This window comes from Lagenorhynchus albirostris, chromosome 1 (assembly GCF_949774975.1).
Source record: "Lagenorhynchus albirostris chromosome 1, mLagAlb1.1, whole genome shotgun sequence".
Lineage (NCBI taxonomy): Eukaryota > Metazoa > Chordata > Mammalia > Artiodactyla > Delphinidae > Lagenorhynchus > Lagenorhynchus albirostris.
The window spans coordinates 165062397-165081122 of NC_083095.1; the positions used below are offsets into that span (position 1 = coordinate 165062397).

Below are 18726 nucleotides of genomic sequence, written 5' to 3' on the forward strand. Positions count from 1 at the left end.
AGAGAGAAAACACTTTTACATTTTTAAACTGAAAGCATATTTATTCTCCAGCGCTGGCCCCTGGCCCTTGGCCTTTGGCTTAAAAACAAAAGGAGGTTGTTCATTCCCTGGGCTGAGATATTTGCTCATAGATCATGATGTGTGCTTTGAGCATGTGGTCTTGGAAAGGAGAGTGTGAGGATGGGACTGCTGTGCTATTCTGCTCCAGCCCATGTGATGCCTGCATTCACAGAAGCTGGAGAGCAGAAGAAGAGGGGCTGGACCAGGCAAACTTCCTTCCTCTCCACCTGGATGGAGTTGGGCAGTGTTGACAAATACGTAATTGTAAACCAGCATCTCTGAGAGAACGTAGACTTCAGAGATCACCTGTCCTCACTGTGCCTCTCAAACACTGTCCCCCTGACACATGCCCTTTGCTTAAATCTCTCCAGTCACAGGGAGCCCACTGCCTACAACACCAATCTGTCTCCCAATGCATACATAGCTGCTGTCATTGGAGAGCATTTGAGCACTTTCTGGATGCTCCAGGCTCATCTTACATTCTCCCTGTCCTAGAAACAGCCATTTCTCCAAGGAACTCTCATCCTTTTTATTGGCAAATGGTATTGGAGACCAAGGTCTGAGCACTGAGGTGCTCATTGCTACTGGGGTGTCACTGTTTCTAGTCCCTCTCAGCAGACAGAGCTAGGAAATAAACATATGTATTATAACCCTTATATACACACATATCTATAATAATTTCTGTACCTACCCATCTGTATCTAGGTTAAGTTAAACACGAAGTCCTACTGGTATCTCTGATTAATGTAGTACCATGTGGATTATTCCAGCCTCCTCCCTTGCTTATCTATAACTTCCTTCTCCAACCGTAAGAAGTCTGACTCCTACCATCAACCATCCATTTACTTATTTGTTTAAGCCCCAGCATACATGCGCGTGTTAACCAGAATCCCCATGAAAAACAATTTTAGTGACTTTTATTGACTTTATTGACTAGGTTTCAGGGATTATGTACAGTTCCGTTTGTCTTTAGCCTTATAGTTTCCAGTCAAAACACTGTTTTCCAAAGTTACTTAGGTCAGTTCCTCTCCACTCCACTTCTCTCCTCATATAACAACAACTCGCACTGACGTTTTGTCATACATTTGCAATAAAGTTAGATTCTTTTGTCACAATCTGGTGCCCCCCAGCATCCCGGTTGATTTTTTAAAATTTGCATGTGTTAAATTTCACTCTTTGTGCTATAGTGTCTATGGATTTGGCAGTTGGGTAGCATCATGTATCTACCATCCTAGTATTATACAGAATATTCCATCACCTAAAAACTCCCCCATACTTCCCTTTTGCGGTTAACCACTCCTGCTTCCCCAAACCCCTGGCAACCACTCATCCATTTTTCATCCCTATAGTTTTACTTTTCCCAGAACGTTATGTGAATGAAATCATATAACATTAACCTTTTTAGTCTGTCTTCTCTATCTTAGCAAAATGCGTTTAAGATTCATCCGTGTTGTCGTGTGAATCAATACCTCAGTACTTTTTATCACAGATACTATTCCATCATATGGTTACACCACAGTTTGCCAATTCACCTATTGAAGGACATCTTGGTTGCTTCCAGTTTTTGATGACTATGAATGAAGCTGCTGTAAACATTTGTGTACAGGTTTTCATGTTGACATATGTTTTAATTCACTTGGGTAAGCATCTAGAGTGTAACTGCTCCTGGGTCATGTGGTAAGTCTATATTAAACTTTATAAGAAACCACCAAACTGTCTTCCAAAATGGCTGTACCATCTTGCATCCTCATGGGCAGTGAATGAGACTTCCTATTGCTCTGCATCATTGTCAGCATTTGGTATGATGAAGTTTTGTTGGATTTTAGCCATTCCAGTAGGTCTGCAGTGGTATTAAATGGTTGTTTGCATTTTTATTTTCTTAGTGGAAAATTACGTTGAGCATCTCTTCATATGCTTATTTACCATCCATTTATTTACTTTGTCAGTTTAGATTTTTTGCCCATTTAAAAAGCTGGATTGTGTGTTTTCTTATTTTTGAGTTTTAACAGTTCTTTATTCTGGATACATGTTCTTTACAACATATGTGATTTGAAATGTTTTCTTAGTGTGAGGCTTGTCTTTAATTCTCTTAGCAGTGTTTTCACAGAGCAAACTGTTTACTTTTGATAAAGTCCAACTTATCAATTTTTCTTTCATGGATCCTGCTTTTAGTATTGCATTTCAAGCTCATCACCCCAACAGAAGTCATGCAGACTTTCTTCTAGAAGTTTTATCATTTTCCGTTTTAGAGTTAGGTCTATGATCCATTTTGAGTTAAATTTTGTATAAGATGTGAAGTTTAACTTTGTTTTTATTATTTTTTTGGCATATAGACATCTGATTCTTCCAGTACCATTAATTGAAAGAACCATCCTTTTTCCATTGTATTGCCATGGCACCTTTGTCAAAATTCAGTTGACCATATCGGTGTATACATCGTGGCCAATTTCTGAGATCTCTGTTCTGTTCCTTTCTCAGAGCTTTTGCTTCCTCAGATCCTTCTAAGGCTGGCTTCTTATTCAGGGTCAGTGTGAAAATTACCTTTTTAAAGAGGCCTTTCTGGGCCACCCTGTTTAAACATGTCCTCCTTTCCTCCTCCTTATTCAAATCACATCATATTGTTTTGCTGTCTTTGCAGCACTAAGACCTGAAATTATCTAGTACTGGGTAAGAAAGTATTCAGGCCAAGGAGATACCATCCCACTGAACTCTAATCACATTTTCGTATTGTTCATTTCCCGTGTAAAAACTACACAAGATTTTTGTACATTAACCTTGTATCCTGTGACCTCGCTCAACTCATTTATTGGTTTTAATAGACTTTTTTTTTTGGTGTGTGGATTCTTTAGATTTTTCTATATATGAGTGTGTCATCTGTGAATAGAGACAGAGATAGTGTTACTTCTTCCTTTCCAACCTCGATGTCTTTTATTTCTACTTCTTGCCTAATTGTCCTGGCTAGAACGTTCATTGCAGTTCTAGAGGGGGTGAATAGAAGGGGTGAGAGCAGGGGTGAATAGAAGGGGTGAGAGCAGGGGTGAATAGAAGGGGTGAGAGCAGATCTCTTTATCTTGTTGCTGATTGTAGGGGAAACATTCAGTCTTTCACCATTAAGCATGATATTAGTTGTGAGTTTTTCATAGATATTCTATATCAGGTGAGAAAGCTCCCTTTTACTCCTGGTTTGTTGATTGTTTTATCATGAAGGGGTTTTTCACCAAATGCGTTTTCTGTGGCTATTGAGTTGATCATAGGTAGTGATTTTCCTTCTGAATAGTTTTAAGAAGGGCCTCCTGCCAGTAGTTATGTCTGACTCTAGTCCCAACTTAGGTATCAACATACCTGGTAGGGGAGATATCTGGCTGCTCTTTTTTTTTTTTTCCTGTGTCTAGTCTGACTAGAACACTATTATTAAAATTATTATTATTTTTTGTAAATATGTAATATCTGCACACGATAAAAAAGAATCATTTAGGAAAGAGTCAACCATGACAAGTAAGTCTCTTCCCACCCTGACACCCTGCTTACCTTCCCCTTTAGCAACTGCTATGCTCATTTCCTGGAATATTGAGGTGCCTTCCCGCTACAAGGGCCGAGGTGAATAGTTGCCCCAGAGACTTTATGGCCTGAAAATCCTCAAGTATTTTCTATGTGGCCCTTTACAGAAAAAGTATGCTGATTCCTTTTTTTTTTTAGTCTCTTACCATTTCAAAGGATGCCGCTACGATATACTATGATATCGTAGTGTATGTCATTTTATACGTGTGTTTTGGTAGAGTGAATTCCTGTAAGTGGAATTGCTAGGTCTTACTGTCTCAGCATTTGTCATTTTCATAGATACTACCACACAGCTCTCTTGATAACTTGAACCAGTTTACATTTTCTCCCTTGAGCCTGTTCCCGTAGCCTCGCACTAACAGTGCGCTAATAATTTGATACTTGCCAATCTGATAACTGAAACATGGTACTCGTAATTTGCATTTTTCTTATTATGAATAAGGTTTAGCATATTTTCTGAAGCCAACAGTTAAAAAATCAAAAAGCAAAGAACAAACAATTCCTTCTGAGCCCTTTCTAGCCCAGTCGACTCAGGACTCAGGGCCTGGTCACCACCAACACCACGCGGGATGCCGGGCGTGGCCGGAGCTGGAGTGGGTGGCCGCGGAGCCCTCGGTTCCCCCCCATCCCCTCCCAGCCGCGGAGCCCCGCCCCGAGTCCGCCTCTGGCGGGCCTGGGCGGAGCACGTGGCCCAGTGGGAGGTGCTGCGCTGCCTGATTTATTCCCGTCCAGGAGAAGGAGTGAGAACCGCCGGGTCTGAACAGCCCGAGCGCCGGGTCTCGGGCCCGCATCTCCACACCATGCCGTGTCCCCGTGTGCTGGCCGCGCTCTGCGGCGCGCTCCTCTGCGCCTCGGGACTCTTCGCCTTCTCCGGTGAGTCGATCGCGCCGCCCTCTCGCCCTCGCCCCTCCTCTCCGCGCCGCTCGGAAGTTCGCCGCCGCGCCCTCCCTCTACTTCCACTGTTTACAAACTTGGTCAAAGAACCGGCGCCAAGCGGAGGGGCGACCTCTCCGGCTGCGCCCGGGAGGGAGGCGGGGATGCTTTCGGCCTCTCCTGCTGTCTCCGCGCCGGAGGGCTTTTGGCCGGTGATAGAGGCTTGAGCGCTGGGCGGGGACTCGGGACACTGGGTGACAGCCCAGCCTCCCCCAGGGATGTGGCTTACACAGAACAAAGGAATCCGCTGTGTTGGGCCTCTCTTTTCCCATCTGTAAAATGAGGCCATTGAACTGTGTCTGACTCGCGCGCTCCTTCCACCAGAAAGTTTCTAGGACTCTTGTATTGATAAGCCTTCTCCAGCCAACTTTCCCTGGTAACTCCCTTCCCAGCCCTGGCGGCTGGTCAGTTCACTGGAATTTTATCCTCTGCTTCAAAGTAGGTGTCTGGTCAGATAAGCGAAGGGCTGGGGAGTCGGTGGAATGGAAGGGCCTCCAGCTGGGACCCAAGAGGGGGCAAGGAGCCTGGGGAGGGACTTGGAAAAGGGCTCCCTCCTGAGGTGGCGGCTCCTGGCTACCCCCCTCCCCCTGCGGCCTTGGGCTGCTGCTTTATCTTCCTTGGTCCTCCTCCCCCGCCTAGGATGCATCGTGCTGGCAGCTGGGCCTCCAGCAGGGTGGTCATGGGGATGCCCTATTCGCTTCACAGTGGGCTGAGGAAAGGGTGCCCACGGGGTGGGGGGAGATGGCAAAGACTCTTCAGGCACCCCCTCCATCATTTTCTCATAGAAATAGGATTGGCTGAAGCAAGTTGGGGGTGGGTGGGTGGGTCCCAGATGAGCCCTGGCTGTGCCATCCGGTGCCAGTCTGACCCCCAGGCTTGGAGTGGACGCCTAAGGCCTCTCCAAGCTCCCCTGAGACATGGAGAGCTGGCTGGGTCTTAAAAGTCCCTTGCCACTCCTCTCTGGCCCCAGAGCCTGAGCCCTGGCAAAATGTCCCTGGGGAAATCTCCCAAAGAGGGTAGGACACTGAAATCCCAAAGGCGGTTTTGTGGAGGGTGACCTGGCTTTGTGGGAAGGGGGAAGTACCACAGCTGCAGTGCACAGGTGAGTCAGTCAAGGGCCTGCCAGATAGGGGAGACCTTTCCCTTTCCCTTTTGCCCACTCACCTGCTTTGCCCTGGAGCAGTACAGGGAGAGGGCACTTTGGGAAGGGGAGAGAGGGGAGTTGGACCTTGCCTGGTCGGGAGCCCAGGGCTCTGGCCATTCTCAAGCCTCTGCCGTGGCAGTGCCCACCGTGGCCTGTCAGGTCAGGGAGGGGATTAACCTGCTATTTAAAGCCAGTGACTAATAGCTCATTGGGAGCCTCCTTAAGCTCCCGAGGCCCACGCTGAGGTGGAGCTCTGAGGCCTCCATTGCTCATTAACAGTGTTCCCTTCCCTGGAGCCCCCGCCCTGGTCTCTGGAGCTTTGGGATCTCAGGAAGGCCTCCAGCCTGGGATGGCTTGACTCTGCAGTGAGGAAAAAAGATGTCTCATGTTTTACCCCAAATGACGGGTTTGGGTGTGGGGTCTGAGGCAGCCCTTCTGGGATGCTAAGGTCAGCTAGAAGGTGCTCTGCAGGCCTGGCTGACCTAGTGGGCTGAAGTTCACTCGAGTCAAGGGATTGGGGACAGACTAACAGTGCACATCTGTCAGCCAGGGCCCCAGCCGGAAGCTGTGATGTTCTCTCTAGCCCTCTTCCCACCTCTACTCGTTGTCCAGTTTTTCTCAAATCTGTCCTTCTTCCTCACCCCTTCGCCTGACTTCCTGTCTTACTAGGAGGCCTGTGACAGCCTCCCTGATGCTCTCCTGGTTTCCTACCTCACCTGCTCCCGTCCTGTTTCCACACAGAGCCAGAGGGATCTTTGTGTAGCTACAGGCTGCCTCACCACCCTGGGCAGCGCATCCACATCTCTGCAGATGGCCTTTGCTTGACATTCTCCATCCCCAACTAAGAAATGGCTTCCCCACTCCCACCTCATGCTTGAGAATCTCTGACTTTTTTTTCCTGGTGGACAATGGTGGGGAGACTAAAGGAAGGTTAAGAGCCCTTGTTCTGCAGGCTGAAAAGTCTAAACTTGTCATTCTTAAGAGTCCCTACCAGTCTCCCTTTTCAGCGATGTCTTACTGTTCTCCAGCATACCATGTCCTCTGTGCTTCTGCTTTTCTGAAGAAAGTTCTTTCCTCATTCCCCAGCCTGACACCCTCCCACTCTGACTTTTTTTGGCCATGCCACAGGGCATGTGGGATCTTAGTTCCCTGACCAGGGATCGAACCTGTGCCTCCTGCATTGGAAGCACAGAGTCTTAACCACTGGACCGCCAGGGAAGTCCCTCCCTCTCTGACTTTTAAACTAGCTCAAATGTCCCCACCTCTGAAACTTCCTGCTCCCTGGCAGAAACCATCCTCCGCTGGCCCCCATGCAGGCTTCCGTCAGAGCTCGTGGCCCCTCTTCATTATGTGGTGACTTGTCTGGCTTTCCTCTGGCTTCTTGAGGCCTAGACTGCATCTGATTTCTCTGTCTCAGGGGCCCAGGACGTACATGGTAGTTGGCCCCCGAGATATTTACTCAATGAACGACTTGTTCCTGACTCAGAACTGTTATTGCAGGTGACTTCTGTGACTCCAGCCAGTGCCTGCATGGTGGGACCTGCTTGTTGGACCAGGACAGAAAACCCCCCTTCCACTGCCTCTGCCCTGAAGGCTTCACGGGCCTCATATGCAATGAGACTGAGAGAGGTACCCGCCCTGGGACATACCTGCCACTTCCCACTGGCTCCCAGTTGCAGCCCAGGCTGCTGGGCTGAGCTCCTCCCGAAGTGGACACTGGTCCCCAGCACCCCTCCTGTTGCCCGCCAGCTTTTCCCTGGAAGCTCCCAGGCCACTTGGAAAGCTGGGTGCTTCCTTCACTTGGGCTGACTCACCTACCCGTGACCCTTCTTGGCTGCAGGCTGGCCCAGGCCCCATCGGGCAGATTGGGAGGGGAGAGGGACGAGATGGTTGGGGGAAGCGGGCAGTGGGCCAAGTTTGGGTGGAGGGTCCTTTTGGGCTTGGCGCTTCTGCCTGTCCCCAGCTCCTTCCTGATCACCTGCCCATCTCACCTGCCTCCCTCTCCCCAGGTCCCTGTTTCCCAAATCCCTGCCACAATGATGCCGAATGCCAGGTGATTGACGACTTCCACCGAGGGGATGTCTTCACCCAGTACATCTGCGAGTGCCCTCATGGCTACACAGGCATCCACTGTGAGATTGGTGAGTATCTGGGGGTGCCTGTTCCAGGGGGCAGACCCTGAGCCACAGTCCTAGCAGCCTTATTCCTGGGTCAGGGTGCATTGAGGAAGTGGACAGAGCCTCAGTTAGGCTGGGGTGGTGTGTGGGGGAGGGGCAGGGGACCCTGTTGTCCCTCCCCAGGCTTCTTCCTGCCTGGCCCTCTCTCCTGGGACTGCAGGCCAGGCCTGATGTCTCTGCAGGGGAGTGAGGGCTGGTGGTAACCCCAGAGGTCGTGGGAGTGTTATTTTATGTCACCATGAATCAGACACACAGCATTAGGGTAAAGTCTTGACATTTTTCTACCAAGAGGGGAAAACCAACAGATTCTTAATCTTTTGGGGCCCAGGAGGTTAGTTAATAAGGTTTGAGCCTCAGGGTCTGACAGTTCTGGCCCAGGTCTGATCTCTGGCTTCATCACAGAGCTCTGGGAAGAGGGAGAGGCCTGGGCAGGCTGGGTCATCCCCTCACGGTCAGGCGCTCAGAGGCCCTGTGTGTGCAGAGGGGCTGACCCGCCTGGCCTGGTTGGTCATCCACGTGGCCACAGACCGGTGCTGGGCGGGTACCCGGCAGACCTGGCCAGCATTGTCTGTGCACGCCGTCTCCCTCCTGGCCTGGCTGGGGTCCCTCCCACAACCCAGGACTCTTCCTCACTTGCTGTGGGGCGGCGAGGTCATGTCTAGGTGCAGGGGTAGGGGGAGTAGGGGTGGCGGTGCCAGACGTCTGCAGTCCGGTGGCTCTGTCACTGAGTCCTGCGGGCAGGGGGCAGGTGCTCCTGCTGTAGGCAGATGTGGGGCTGGGCTCTGGGAGGAGGAGGGAGGGCAGGGCCAGCCCGGTGGGAGCTGGCTCCTGGGGAGAGCAGATGAAGTGCCTGTGTCACCCTTCATCTTAGAGGAGACAGCCCCGAGGGCCTGGGCCCTGGGCCCTGGGCCCTGGGCTGAGGCCGATGTGTCTGAGATACTGGGTGGAGGAATGCGGGGGGGCGGGGTCGCCAAAGCTGACAGAGCCCTGGGTGGGGCCAGGTGGGCCCACTAATTACGCTGCTGGGAGCCCAGGTAACCCTGGGTGTGCCTGAGTGGGGATTACTCATCTAGCCTCCTTCTGCTTCTTGGCCTGGGGTCTGTCCAGCACCTGGGGCAGAAGGCAGGAGGCGACCACAAAGCTGGAGGAACACCCCCAGAGAGACCTTTGCAGCCCCTCCTTATCTGTTACATGGTGTGTTTCCTTGGAGCCCACCAGGACCCCACAGGCCCAAAGAATGCACGTTTGGGGCCCTCTGGGTGTGGGCATGGGGGCTGTGAGGACAGAGCAGAGCAGACCTGGCTTCAGGTCTCTGCTCAGCCAGTGGCCGGCTCTGATCTCGGGTGTATGGCCTCCCTCGTGCCTCACTCTCCCTGCGAGAATGTCAGACACCGAGCTTGGCGTGAGCCTGGGATTTTGGAATGAGAGTGGATCTGTCCCGGATTCTCTGCTTGGGAGCTGAGCCCCAGGCACACAGGCTCGGCCCCCAAGGACCACATTGCTTGGCCAGGGGCAGCTTCCCAGATGGCTGGGTCAGGACCAGTAGCTAGAAGGGGCAAAGGGTATGAGGGAAAACAGAATGGCACTCACACCCCATCCAGAAAACTCCTGCCAGTGGGATTCTAGAAACCTCCAGGCAGATGTGCTTCTTGCTTTATGTGCAGTACGAGTAATGTTCACTGCTGTCTGAGGCGTCGCTTCTTCCGCAGCCATCCTCCTGGGGGAACCAGGGACCGGGCTGGGTGTGGCGGTCCTCCTGATGGGGCGGGGGCACGAAGGAAGAGGAGGCCACGCTGCTATTCACTCAGCAGCCCACCCCCCCCTCGAATAATTGCTGCTCCATATCCTGTAAGAACGAGACCACCTCCTGCAGCCTGGTGGGGGACACCAGCTGCCAGTCATGGCAGTACCATGAGTGCCGGCCTGCCCTAGAACCTTCTGGCAGCCCAGGGTCCCAACCCCCAGTGACTCTGCCCGGCCCCTCTCTTCCTCACTGTGCACCTTGTCTTGGTATCTCCTTGGCCTTCATTGTCCCTTCATGGTCTCTGCTCTGGGTCCCCGGCAGAGGCCACACTGTCTTGTTCTTGTGTCCTCTGGGCCCCGCATGCTCGGGTGGCCCTCTGACTGCCCCCTCCCCCCTCAGTCTGCACCTCGCCGCTGGGCATGGAGACGGGCGCTATCGCCGACTCCCAGATCTCCGCCTCGTCCATGCACTTGGGTTTCATGGGTTTGCAGCGCTGGGCCCCGTATCTGGCCCGCCTGCACCTCACAGGCATTGTCAACGCATGGACATCCAGCAACTACGACAGAAGCCCCTGGATCCAGGTATGGAAGGGACGGCTCAGGGGTGCGTAGCGTGATGGGAATGAAGAAGATGGGATGAGTGCACCTGCATTTGGGGGTCACCACGGGAGGATTCATAACCGGGATCCAGGTAGCATGGTAGCAGGTTCCCACGGGTGAAGTAGCTTTAAGTAGAGGGCAGCTTTGGGGGGCCTGGAGTGCGTGGGCAGGATGAGGGGGAGTGAACGCTAGGCTGTAGAGGGGCTCTTTGCACTGTACGAGGCCTCTGGAAGCTTGTCCTTGTGTGCTTCCCTGAGCACTGGGCCCAAAGCCTGGAGAGGGCCAGATGAGAAAGCCGCCCTTATTGTCCTGCTTGGGTTGTTCTCCTTCTGGGCTGGGGGAGTGATGGCGGTGAAAAGAACCTGGGAGATGGGGGTTCTGTCCTTCCTGTCCTCGTCCAGGTGAACCTGATGCGGAAGATGCGGGTGACGGGTGTGGTGACGCAGGGTGCTAGCCGCGCAGGCAGTGCCGAGTACCTGAAGACTTTCAAGGTGGCCTACAGCACCAATGGGCGCAAGTTCCAGTTCATCCAGGGCACAGGGGAGTCAGGAGATAAGGTGAGGTTTGTCGTGAGCCCTAAAGAAGGGCTGTGGTCAGCAACCCCTGGGGCTCCAGCGCCGTTTGAGGGCCCCCAATGAGGTGAGAGTGCCCTGGGTGATTGGCCATGAGGTGGGTTTTCAGGTGTATCTTGGTTTGAAGAATTTGGGAAACCCAGATTGTGCCCGTGCTCTGTGGTTAAAAGTAATAGCCCCACTTTATAGATAAGAATAGTGAGACTCAAAAAGGTTCAGTGACTCGTTGAGGGTGGCGGTAGTGGTGGATATGGGATGCATTCAGAGCCGTCAGGGATACCATGTACAGTCATACAGGTTGTATACTGGTGTCATTACTAAGTCAGCACCATTCACATCATGTTTGTGTACTTCTATCTGTGGGAAAATTGTTATAAAAACGTCTTTTGAGAAAGGAATACCTTTTCCTAATTTGCACAGAGGCACCCTATAGATCATAGGTGGCCCTGTGCGAAAGATGGGGCTTTATGCCCAGGCCCCATGGTGACCAAGGAAGATCTGAAAAAGGGAATCTGTGTTGAGGGCTGTGAGGTGGCCAGAGGAAGGGCTGAGCCCCTCCTGGCTCTGCTAAGCCCACCTCTGCCTCCGGGCCCAAAGAGGAAGGGGAGACCACCCCAGGAAGTGGGACTGCCCACACTGACCCACTCCTCCAGTCTGCCTCTTCTCTCCTAGATATTTATGGGTAATGTGGACAACAGCGGCCTGAAGGTCAACCTGTTTGAAACCCCTCTGGAGGTGCAGTATGTGAGACTGGTGCCCGTGATCTGCCACCGGGGCTGCACCCTTCGCTTTGAGCTCCTTGGCTGTGAGTTGAATGGTGAGTGCTGGAGGCTCTGTAATCCTCGGAGATGGCTTTCCCTGCCCCCTCTTTTCTCAGCCAAGCTGAGCTGAGTAGGGTGGCAGCAAGGCCCAGGAACCTGGGCTGTCACAGGAGATGGCCACAAGAGGGATCATCTGGCCATCAGCAGTCCTGCCCAGGTGTTTGCTCTTTGCTGGTTGGTAGAGGAAAAAAGACACCACTTCAATTTTCAAAATATTTTCACTTAACTCTGATTGGTTCCTTGAGCTTCTAGAACATGTAGCATTCGTTCTGTTTTGCAGATGTCAGTTCCACGAGGGCAAGGAGTTTGTTTTGTTCACTGCTGCGTTCCCAGTGCCTAGAACAGAGCCTGGCTCATAGGCACTCAGTAAATATTGATGGATGAGTGAGTGAATGAATGAATGAGGAAAATGAGGCCCAGATAAATTGTTTATCAGGGGCACACAGCTGGTAGGTATTAAAAGTTGGTCTGAATTCCTGGGCTTCTGACACCTACCCATCCACTGTTTCTTTCCCCAAACCTGTAGCCTGCATTCAAGAGAAACATGGGGACTTCTAGGGTCATAGGGCTGGAGATGGTGCTTTTTTTTTTAAAGATTTTTTTTTGGTGAGGACAATTTTTAAAGTTTTTATTGATTTTGTTACTTTATTGCTTCTGTTTTATGTTTTGGTTTTTTGGCTGAGAGGCATATGGGATCTTAGCTCCCTGACCAGGGTTCGAACCTGCACCCCCTGCATTGGAAGGTGAAGTCTTAACCACTGGACCTCCAGGGAAGTCCCCTGGGGATGGTGATTCTTTTTTTTTTTTTTTTTGGGGTACGCGGGCCTCTCACTGTTGCGGCCTCTCCCGTTGCGGGGCACAGGTTCTGGACGTGCAGGCTCAGCGGCCATGGCTCACGGGCCCAGCCACTCCGCGGCATGTGGGATCCTCCCGGACCGGGGCACAAACCTGTGTCCCCTGCATCAGCAGGCGGACTCTCAACCACTGCGCCACCAGGGAAGCCCGGGGATGGTGATTCTTGTTGCTCTTTCCGGAGAGATTCTCAGATGGAGGGATGGGGGACCAGAAGGGGATAGGTTTCTGCTGAGTCATAAAAAATCTCACCACTGGAGAGGTCAGGGTGCAGAGGTTGGGCTGAGGGCCTTGTCTCTGCCCAGCTCAGCCCAGCCTTGCCTTCTCTGAGGCCTGGATATTTCCCTCTTTTTGCAGCCACAGTGCCACCTGCTGGCCACCGGCAGAACTGTAGGGCTCACTAGGCAGAGCTGCAGAGCAGAGGTGCTCTCTGTCTTTCTCATCTTAACCCAAGACCCACCCTCTGCTCCCCCTTCCACCCCCTGTGGCACCTCTTTCTGTTATCCCGTTTTAGTTACTGCCCAATACCACTCAGAGCTCAGTTCAGTGACTGTCTGGGTTTAGTCTTTTTTTTAAAGTATGTACTTGAGCCAGCATATTCTTGCTCCCAGGGTCACTGCTTTTTGAGCCTAACTGTTCTTTTTTTAAAAAATATTTATTTATTTTGGCTGCACCAGGTCTTAGTTGCGGCATGCGGGATCCTTAGTTGCAGCATGCATGTGGGATCTAGTTCCCCGACCAGGGATCGAACTCAGGCCCCCTGCATGGGGAGCATGGAGTCTTAACTACTGGACCACCAGGGAAGTCCCCCAAGCCTAACTGTTTTAAGTGGGGAGTTAAAGACTTTGCCTTTTGCTAAAAGGAAATTCAGGCGATTGGTAAAGGACATAGACAGGTCTGGGGCCCCCCACCCTGGGCTCCTCTCCCTGGAGTCCCTCACTACTCACTGTCATAGTCTGAATCCTTTGGCTAATTTCCAGCCTAGGCCTGTCACAGCCGGTTACCTCCAAGGCCAAGAGAGGGTGAGTCTGTCAAGCCGAGGAAGTGAAGTTTTTCTGTCTGCTTCCCTCAAGGACTGGACCATCTCCTTTCCCTTGTAGGCATTCTGGTCACCTGGAGAGAGTGTTGGTGTGTGCCTGTGTGCACATGCGTGGGGCTGAGGTCTGGGCGTTTCTGGGCATGCCCTGCACCAGGATTCCTCTTCACCAGCGGGCAAGGTGTCCTTGGTGAATTGATTAGTTATTTAACTCAGTAGATAGACATTTATTAAGATGTTTATTAAGCTCCTTCTGAGTGCCTGGCTCTAGGGAGCAATATTGGTGAGATCCCTGACCTCATGGAAATTGCATTCTAATGAGGGATGCTGATGTGAAACAAGGATCAAATAAAAGAAAGGTCAGATAGCAGCAAGAACTATGAAGGAAACATTAGAGGGAGATGTGATGAGGGTGACTTGGGGTGAAGAGAGGGAACGGCATGGGGACTGCTGTGTTGGATGGCGTTTGAGTAGAGGCTTGAATGATGGAGATCAAGCCGCGTGAAGAACTTGGAAAGGGCATCCCAGGCAAGGAATTGACACATGCGAAGGCCCTGGGGCATGTGAAGGATAGAAGGGAGGCCAATGGAGCTGGAGCCTAGAGAATGAGGGGTAGCTTGGTGGGTGATGAGGCTGGAGAGGTAGGCAGAGACGGACCAGGCAGGGGCCACGTAGACCATTTTAAGGATTCAGGTCTTTATCCTGAGAACAAGGGGCAGCCATTGTGGAGGGAGTGCTAATAGGACACGGTTAGAGTTGGGTCTAGAAAAGCTCCCTTAGGCTGTATAGGGAGAATGGGGGCAGAGGGCCACTGAGTGAGGGGAGAGACATGTGGGAAGATAAGGTGGCTTGGATCAGGGTGGTGGAATCAATGGATTGGGCAGATTAGAGCCTTCTAATAAAGTGAGCTCCATGGACCAGCAGGATGAGCATCACCTGGGAGCTTGTAGAAATGCAAACTCGCAGCCCCACCCTTGACTTTCTGAGACAGAATCCTCATATTAACAAGGTCCCCAGGTGATCTGTGAGAAGCACTGCCCTGGTACCTCATTTTATGGATGGGGAGTCTGAGGACCAGAGAGGGGAGGGACTTCCCAGGGTTGCATAGCGAGTGGTGGAGCTGACAGTCCTGCTCTCGGCTTGGCACCCTGCCCAGGGCATTTTATGTGGAAGGCTGTCTGACATGCCGTAAGCGATGGGGGCATGAACTGCTGGAAGCAGATGATCTGTAGAAGGGTCCACCGTGGGCAAATGATGCCTTGGTGTCCTCTGCAGAGTGTTCCAGCCTTGGGCCGGTCTCATGTTCCTCCAGGCCTGGAGCCGTGGGATGAGCCACCTCCCAGCCCAGCAGCCTCTCTTTGTGGGAGCAGGGTAGAGGTTACCTGGTGCACCACCGTCACGAGGAGATGGTACGATTGGTCGGCATCAGCACACTCTGGAGGCAAATGTCTTTACTGGCAGGGGAGTGAGCGTGTGGGGAGACAGTGAGGTAAAGCACTGGGTTCTATAGTCAGCTCCCAGATGGAGCCATGACTTTCCAAGCCCACTCTCCCACTCCTGACTTTGCAAAGGGACAGGCAGTTGTACAGTGGTGATTCTGCCACGTGTGAGACACGCCCATCGTTCTTTTGGGAGTTTTATCTCCTGCCCGTTCCCAACTGTTCTGGCCACCTGCAGGTGCAGAACAGCCAGCACATTCCTGAGTGTTTGGAGCAGGCCTGAGTGAAACCAAGGCCAGCTTCTCAGGTAGCCCTCCCAGGCCTCTCTGACAGCATGCCAGGTAGTGAGTGTGTGAAGGCCCTCTGGGAGGGGCTGTGGGGCAGGCATACAGGGTTGGTTCTGAGCCCCAGGAATTCTGACTTTTCTGCTTCCACCTGCTAGAGAGCAGGAATATTGTCCTGCTCATCGCTGGGTCACCACCAGGCAGGCCTTTGCGGCTCTGGGTTGGTGCAGGAATGGTGGAGATAGTGTCACAGTGTGACATGGTGATTAGGAGTGTGTGTGTGTGTGTGTGTGTGTGTGTGTGTGTGTGTGTGTGTGTGTGTGAGAGAGAGAGAGAGAGACTCGGGCACAATGCTTAATGCCCCTCAGCCTCAGTTTTCTCATCTGTGGAATGGGGTTACTAATATCCTCTTCGTTCCGGTTTTTGTGTGGTAGATTAAATGACTGAAGTCAGCACTGAGTCAGTGAGATGATTGTTATTAGCACTCTTGACGGTTATCCCAGGACTCAGCGGTGTGAATAGCAGCTGTACTGTAGGAGTGACAGAGAGGAAGTGCTGTGAGTCCAGAGAAGGGAGAAGTCCCACCCAAGTGAGGTGGTCAGGGCAGGCTTCTTGGAGGAGGTGTCCCATGAGTCAGGCCTTGAAGGAGGGTGGAGGTGGTGGATCAGGGCCTGCCGTGGTGCAGAGGGAGAAGAGCGGTGGGTGATCTGTGCAGAGCAAGTGAGGGGCCCTGGGTGGGAGCTGAGCTGAGGAGTGGGTGGGGCTGTCAGTAAGCAAATAGACTGGTTGGCCCTAAAAGTGGAAGGATCTTCCGTCTGTTGTCTAAGAGGATGCCAGAGGTCGGTCAGGAGCCACAGAGTTCTTTCCCCTTCACCACCTCACGCTCACACCCCTGGGAGGCTGTGGACCCCAGATCTGGGTGACAGCACCCCCCTTGTTGGCAGGATGCGCCGAACCCCTAGGCCTGAAGGACAACACCATCCCCAGTAAGCAGATCACAGCCTCCAGCTTCTACAAAACCTGGGGCCTCAGTGCCTTTAGCTGGTATCCCTCCTATGCGCGGCTGGATAATCAGGGCAAGTTCAACGCCTGGACCGCCCAGACCAACAGTGCCTCTGAGTGGCTTCAGGTGGGTCAGGCTCCCCCTGGGGTGCAGGGCTGGGGTAGGCTGGCGTTGGGTGGGTTTGGGTGGGGCTGTTGGATCTGTGACCCTGGCCCAACCCAGGCTTCTGCTCCCCAAGAGGGAGTTTCTGCACGGCCTTGTTTGTGTTCGGCTTTGCTCCTTCTTCCTCTCATATCCCCACCTTTCTCCTGATTCTATAACTCCAGAGGGGGGGATGGTGGGGGAGCTCAGTGCTGCTTCCACCAAGGCCCCCAGCCCCAGGTGGTGAGAGTGTGTGTGTGTGTGCAGGGGTAGGGCCACCTCCATTGGCTGCCACAGGGTGATAAGGCTGAGCCCACGTGCAGCAGGGCAGGATGGAGGAGGGACACCTCAGGATTTCTCTGCCTGCACTCAGAGGATGCTCTCTCACTTGCTGTCTGAGAACACACCATGTGACAGCCCTTGGATTTCACTGAAATTGGGAAGCACAGGAGAGTCATGGAAAACCAGAGCATCCACTCATTTTATAGATGAGGAAACTGGGTCCCAGCAGGGTGAGGATTTGCCTGGGGCTCACCCGCTTGTTGGCAGTGAGTTGGGTTTGCAGCCTGGGTCTTCGCACTGCCTGCCCAGGGGCAGCCGGCAGGCTCCCTGGGATGGGCAGGGAACTGGGGGGCAGGAGGGGCATCTCTAGGCCCCAACAAGCACATTAGCCTGTGGGGCTGGGTTCCGTGAGGAGCTGCCTGCCTTTGGAGTCCTCAGGACCAATGTCAGGCTGTGGACAGCCCTGCAGGGGCCTCAGGAGCAGTTCATGTCCCTGTAGGCTATGGCCTCCCCTGTCCCTGTTCCTATCCTATGAGGGGTTGGCAGTGAGTTGGCTGGAGCCCAGGCTCTGAAATCTGAGCTTCATTGCATCAAAGTGCTTAACAGTGTCTGACAAAGTAAGTGGAATTATTTATGCCCATTTTATAGATGGAAAACTGAGGCTCTGCCAAGTGAAGTAGTTTTTCCAAAACTAGATTGTATGCCCCAGTGTGTCTGCCTTTTCCCACCTTACTGGAGATGGTCCAAGCAAAGAAGATGGGGTGGATTTTTTTTTTCCTGTAGATTGACCTGGGCTCTCAGAAGCGAGTGACTGGCATCATCACCCAGGGGGCACGAGACTTTGGCCACATCCAATATGTGGCAGCCTACAAGGTGGCCTATGGTGACGATGGTGTGAACTGGACTGAGTACAGGGACCAGGGGGCCGTGGAAAGCAAGGTGAGTGTGTGTTCAGCTGTCCTTCCCTCCCCACTCCAGGGATGCCCTGCGAGTGGGATCCGGGGCCCTAAGGGGAGGAAGGCTGGCTCTGGGGCCCTCCTGACCCCCTCTGTGTCTCTAGATCTTCCCTGGCAACATGGACAATAATTCCCACAAGAAGAACATGTTTGAGGTGCCTTTCCTGGCTCGCTTTGTGCGCATCCTGCCTGTGGCCTGGCACAACCGCATCACCCTTCGCGTGGAGCTGCTGGGCTGTTAGTGGTAGGCCCCGCTGCAGTGACCGCAAGGGCCGTGGGGGCACCTGCCCCTTTCCTGGTTCTCCTGGCCTTCTGGGGACCTGCTGCCTTTTCCACCCGTCCTCCTGATTGTAGCTGACCTGGGGGCGGGGGTTTCAGTCGTCTCTCCCTCCCTCCCTCCCTCCCCCTCCCACGTGCCCGTGGTGCCTACCCCTCATGCCATCCCATTTTCTTAGCCACGGTGGGAGTTGAGTAGGTCTGGGATGGACAGGGAAGGGCGAAGTAGGGCACATGGGTCCTCCGTAGCGCCTCTCCCACACCCCCCATTCCCAAGGCCCTGGAGGAATAGGCCCTGAGGCCCCAAGCTGGAGAGTGCTGGTCTCCTGCCCCTCAGCCCTGGGGCATGATGCTGCCACTCTGCTGCTTCCACCTAGCCCCCCGACACTTCCCCCTCATCTCCCTGGAGACCCCTCTTGACCCTCCTCCTGAAGCCTAGAGGGAGACAGAAGCGGGTGGGGTGGGTCTGTGGAGAGATGGGGGAGGAGGTGGCTGGGCCTGGGCGGCCCTCTGTGCTGGTTCTTCACCCCCGAGTACACAGGCAGCTTTCAAAATATATTTATATCACCCCCTGAACTCTCGCTGTGGTTCATCGTTGCTCCGTCAAAATGGGCTTTGACTTGGGCTGGTGTCCCCACCCTGAGTCCTCCCCGAGTCCCAGCATTCTTGTGTCACCTGTCCGACTATAGAGAGGGAGGAGACTGCTGGGGGAGGGGTCCCACTGGAGGAGCCAGAACTCTTCCCCTCAATTCTCCTCCTCCAGACCCATGCAGCCCCAGGGCCATCGCTGCTGCCAGGTGAGTGCCTGGGGCAGGGCCTATGCAGAGGCTGTCTTCACAAATGCCTTTG

General features: G+C 53.0%; 1 protein-coding gene across 1 annotated transcript; it reads left to right on the forward strand.

Moving 5' to 3' along the window:
* Positions 1–4327: 4327 nt before the first annotated feature.
* MFGE8 (milk fat globule EGF and factor V/VIII domain containing) lies at positions 4328–18453 on the forward strand. Its single transcript, XM_060159153.1, has 9 exons — positions 4328–4491; positions 7196–7324; positions 7705–7836; positions 10016–10197; positions 10617–10772; positions 11460–11604; positions 16164–16348; positions 17429–17584; positions 17706–18453. Exons 1-9 carry the CDS (start codon positions 4419–4421, stop codon positions 17841–17843), a joined length of 1296 nt encoding a protein of 431 aa, XP_060015136.1. The 5' UTR covers positions 4328–4418; the 3' UTR covers positions 17844–18453.
* Positions 18454–18726: the final 273 nt, after the last annotated feature.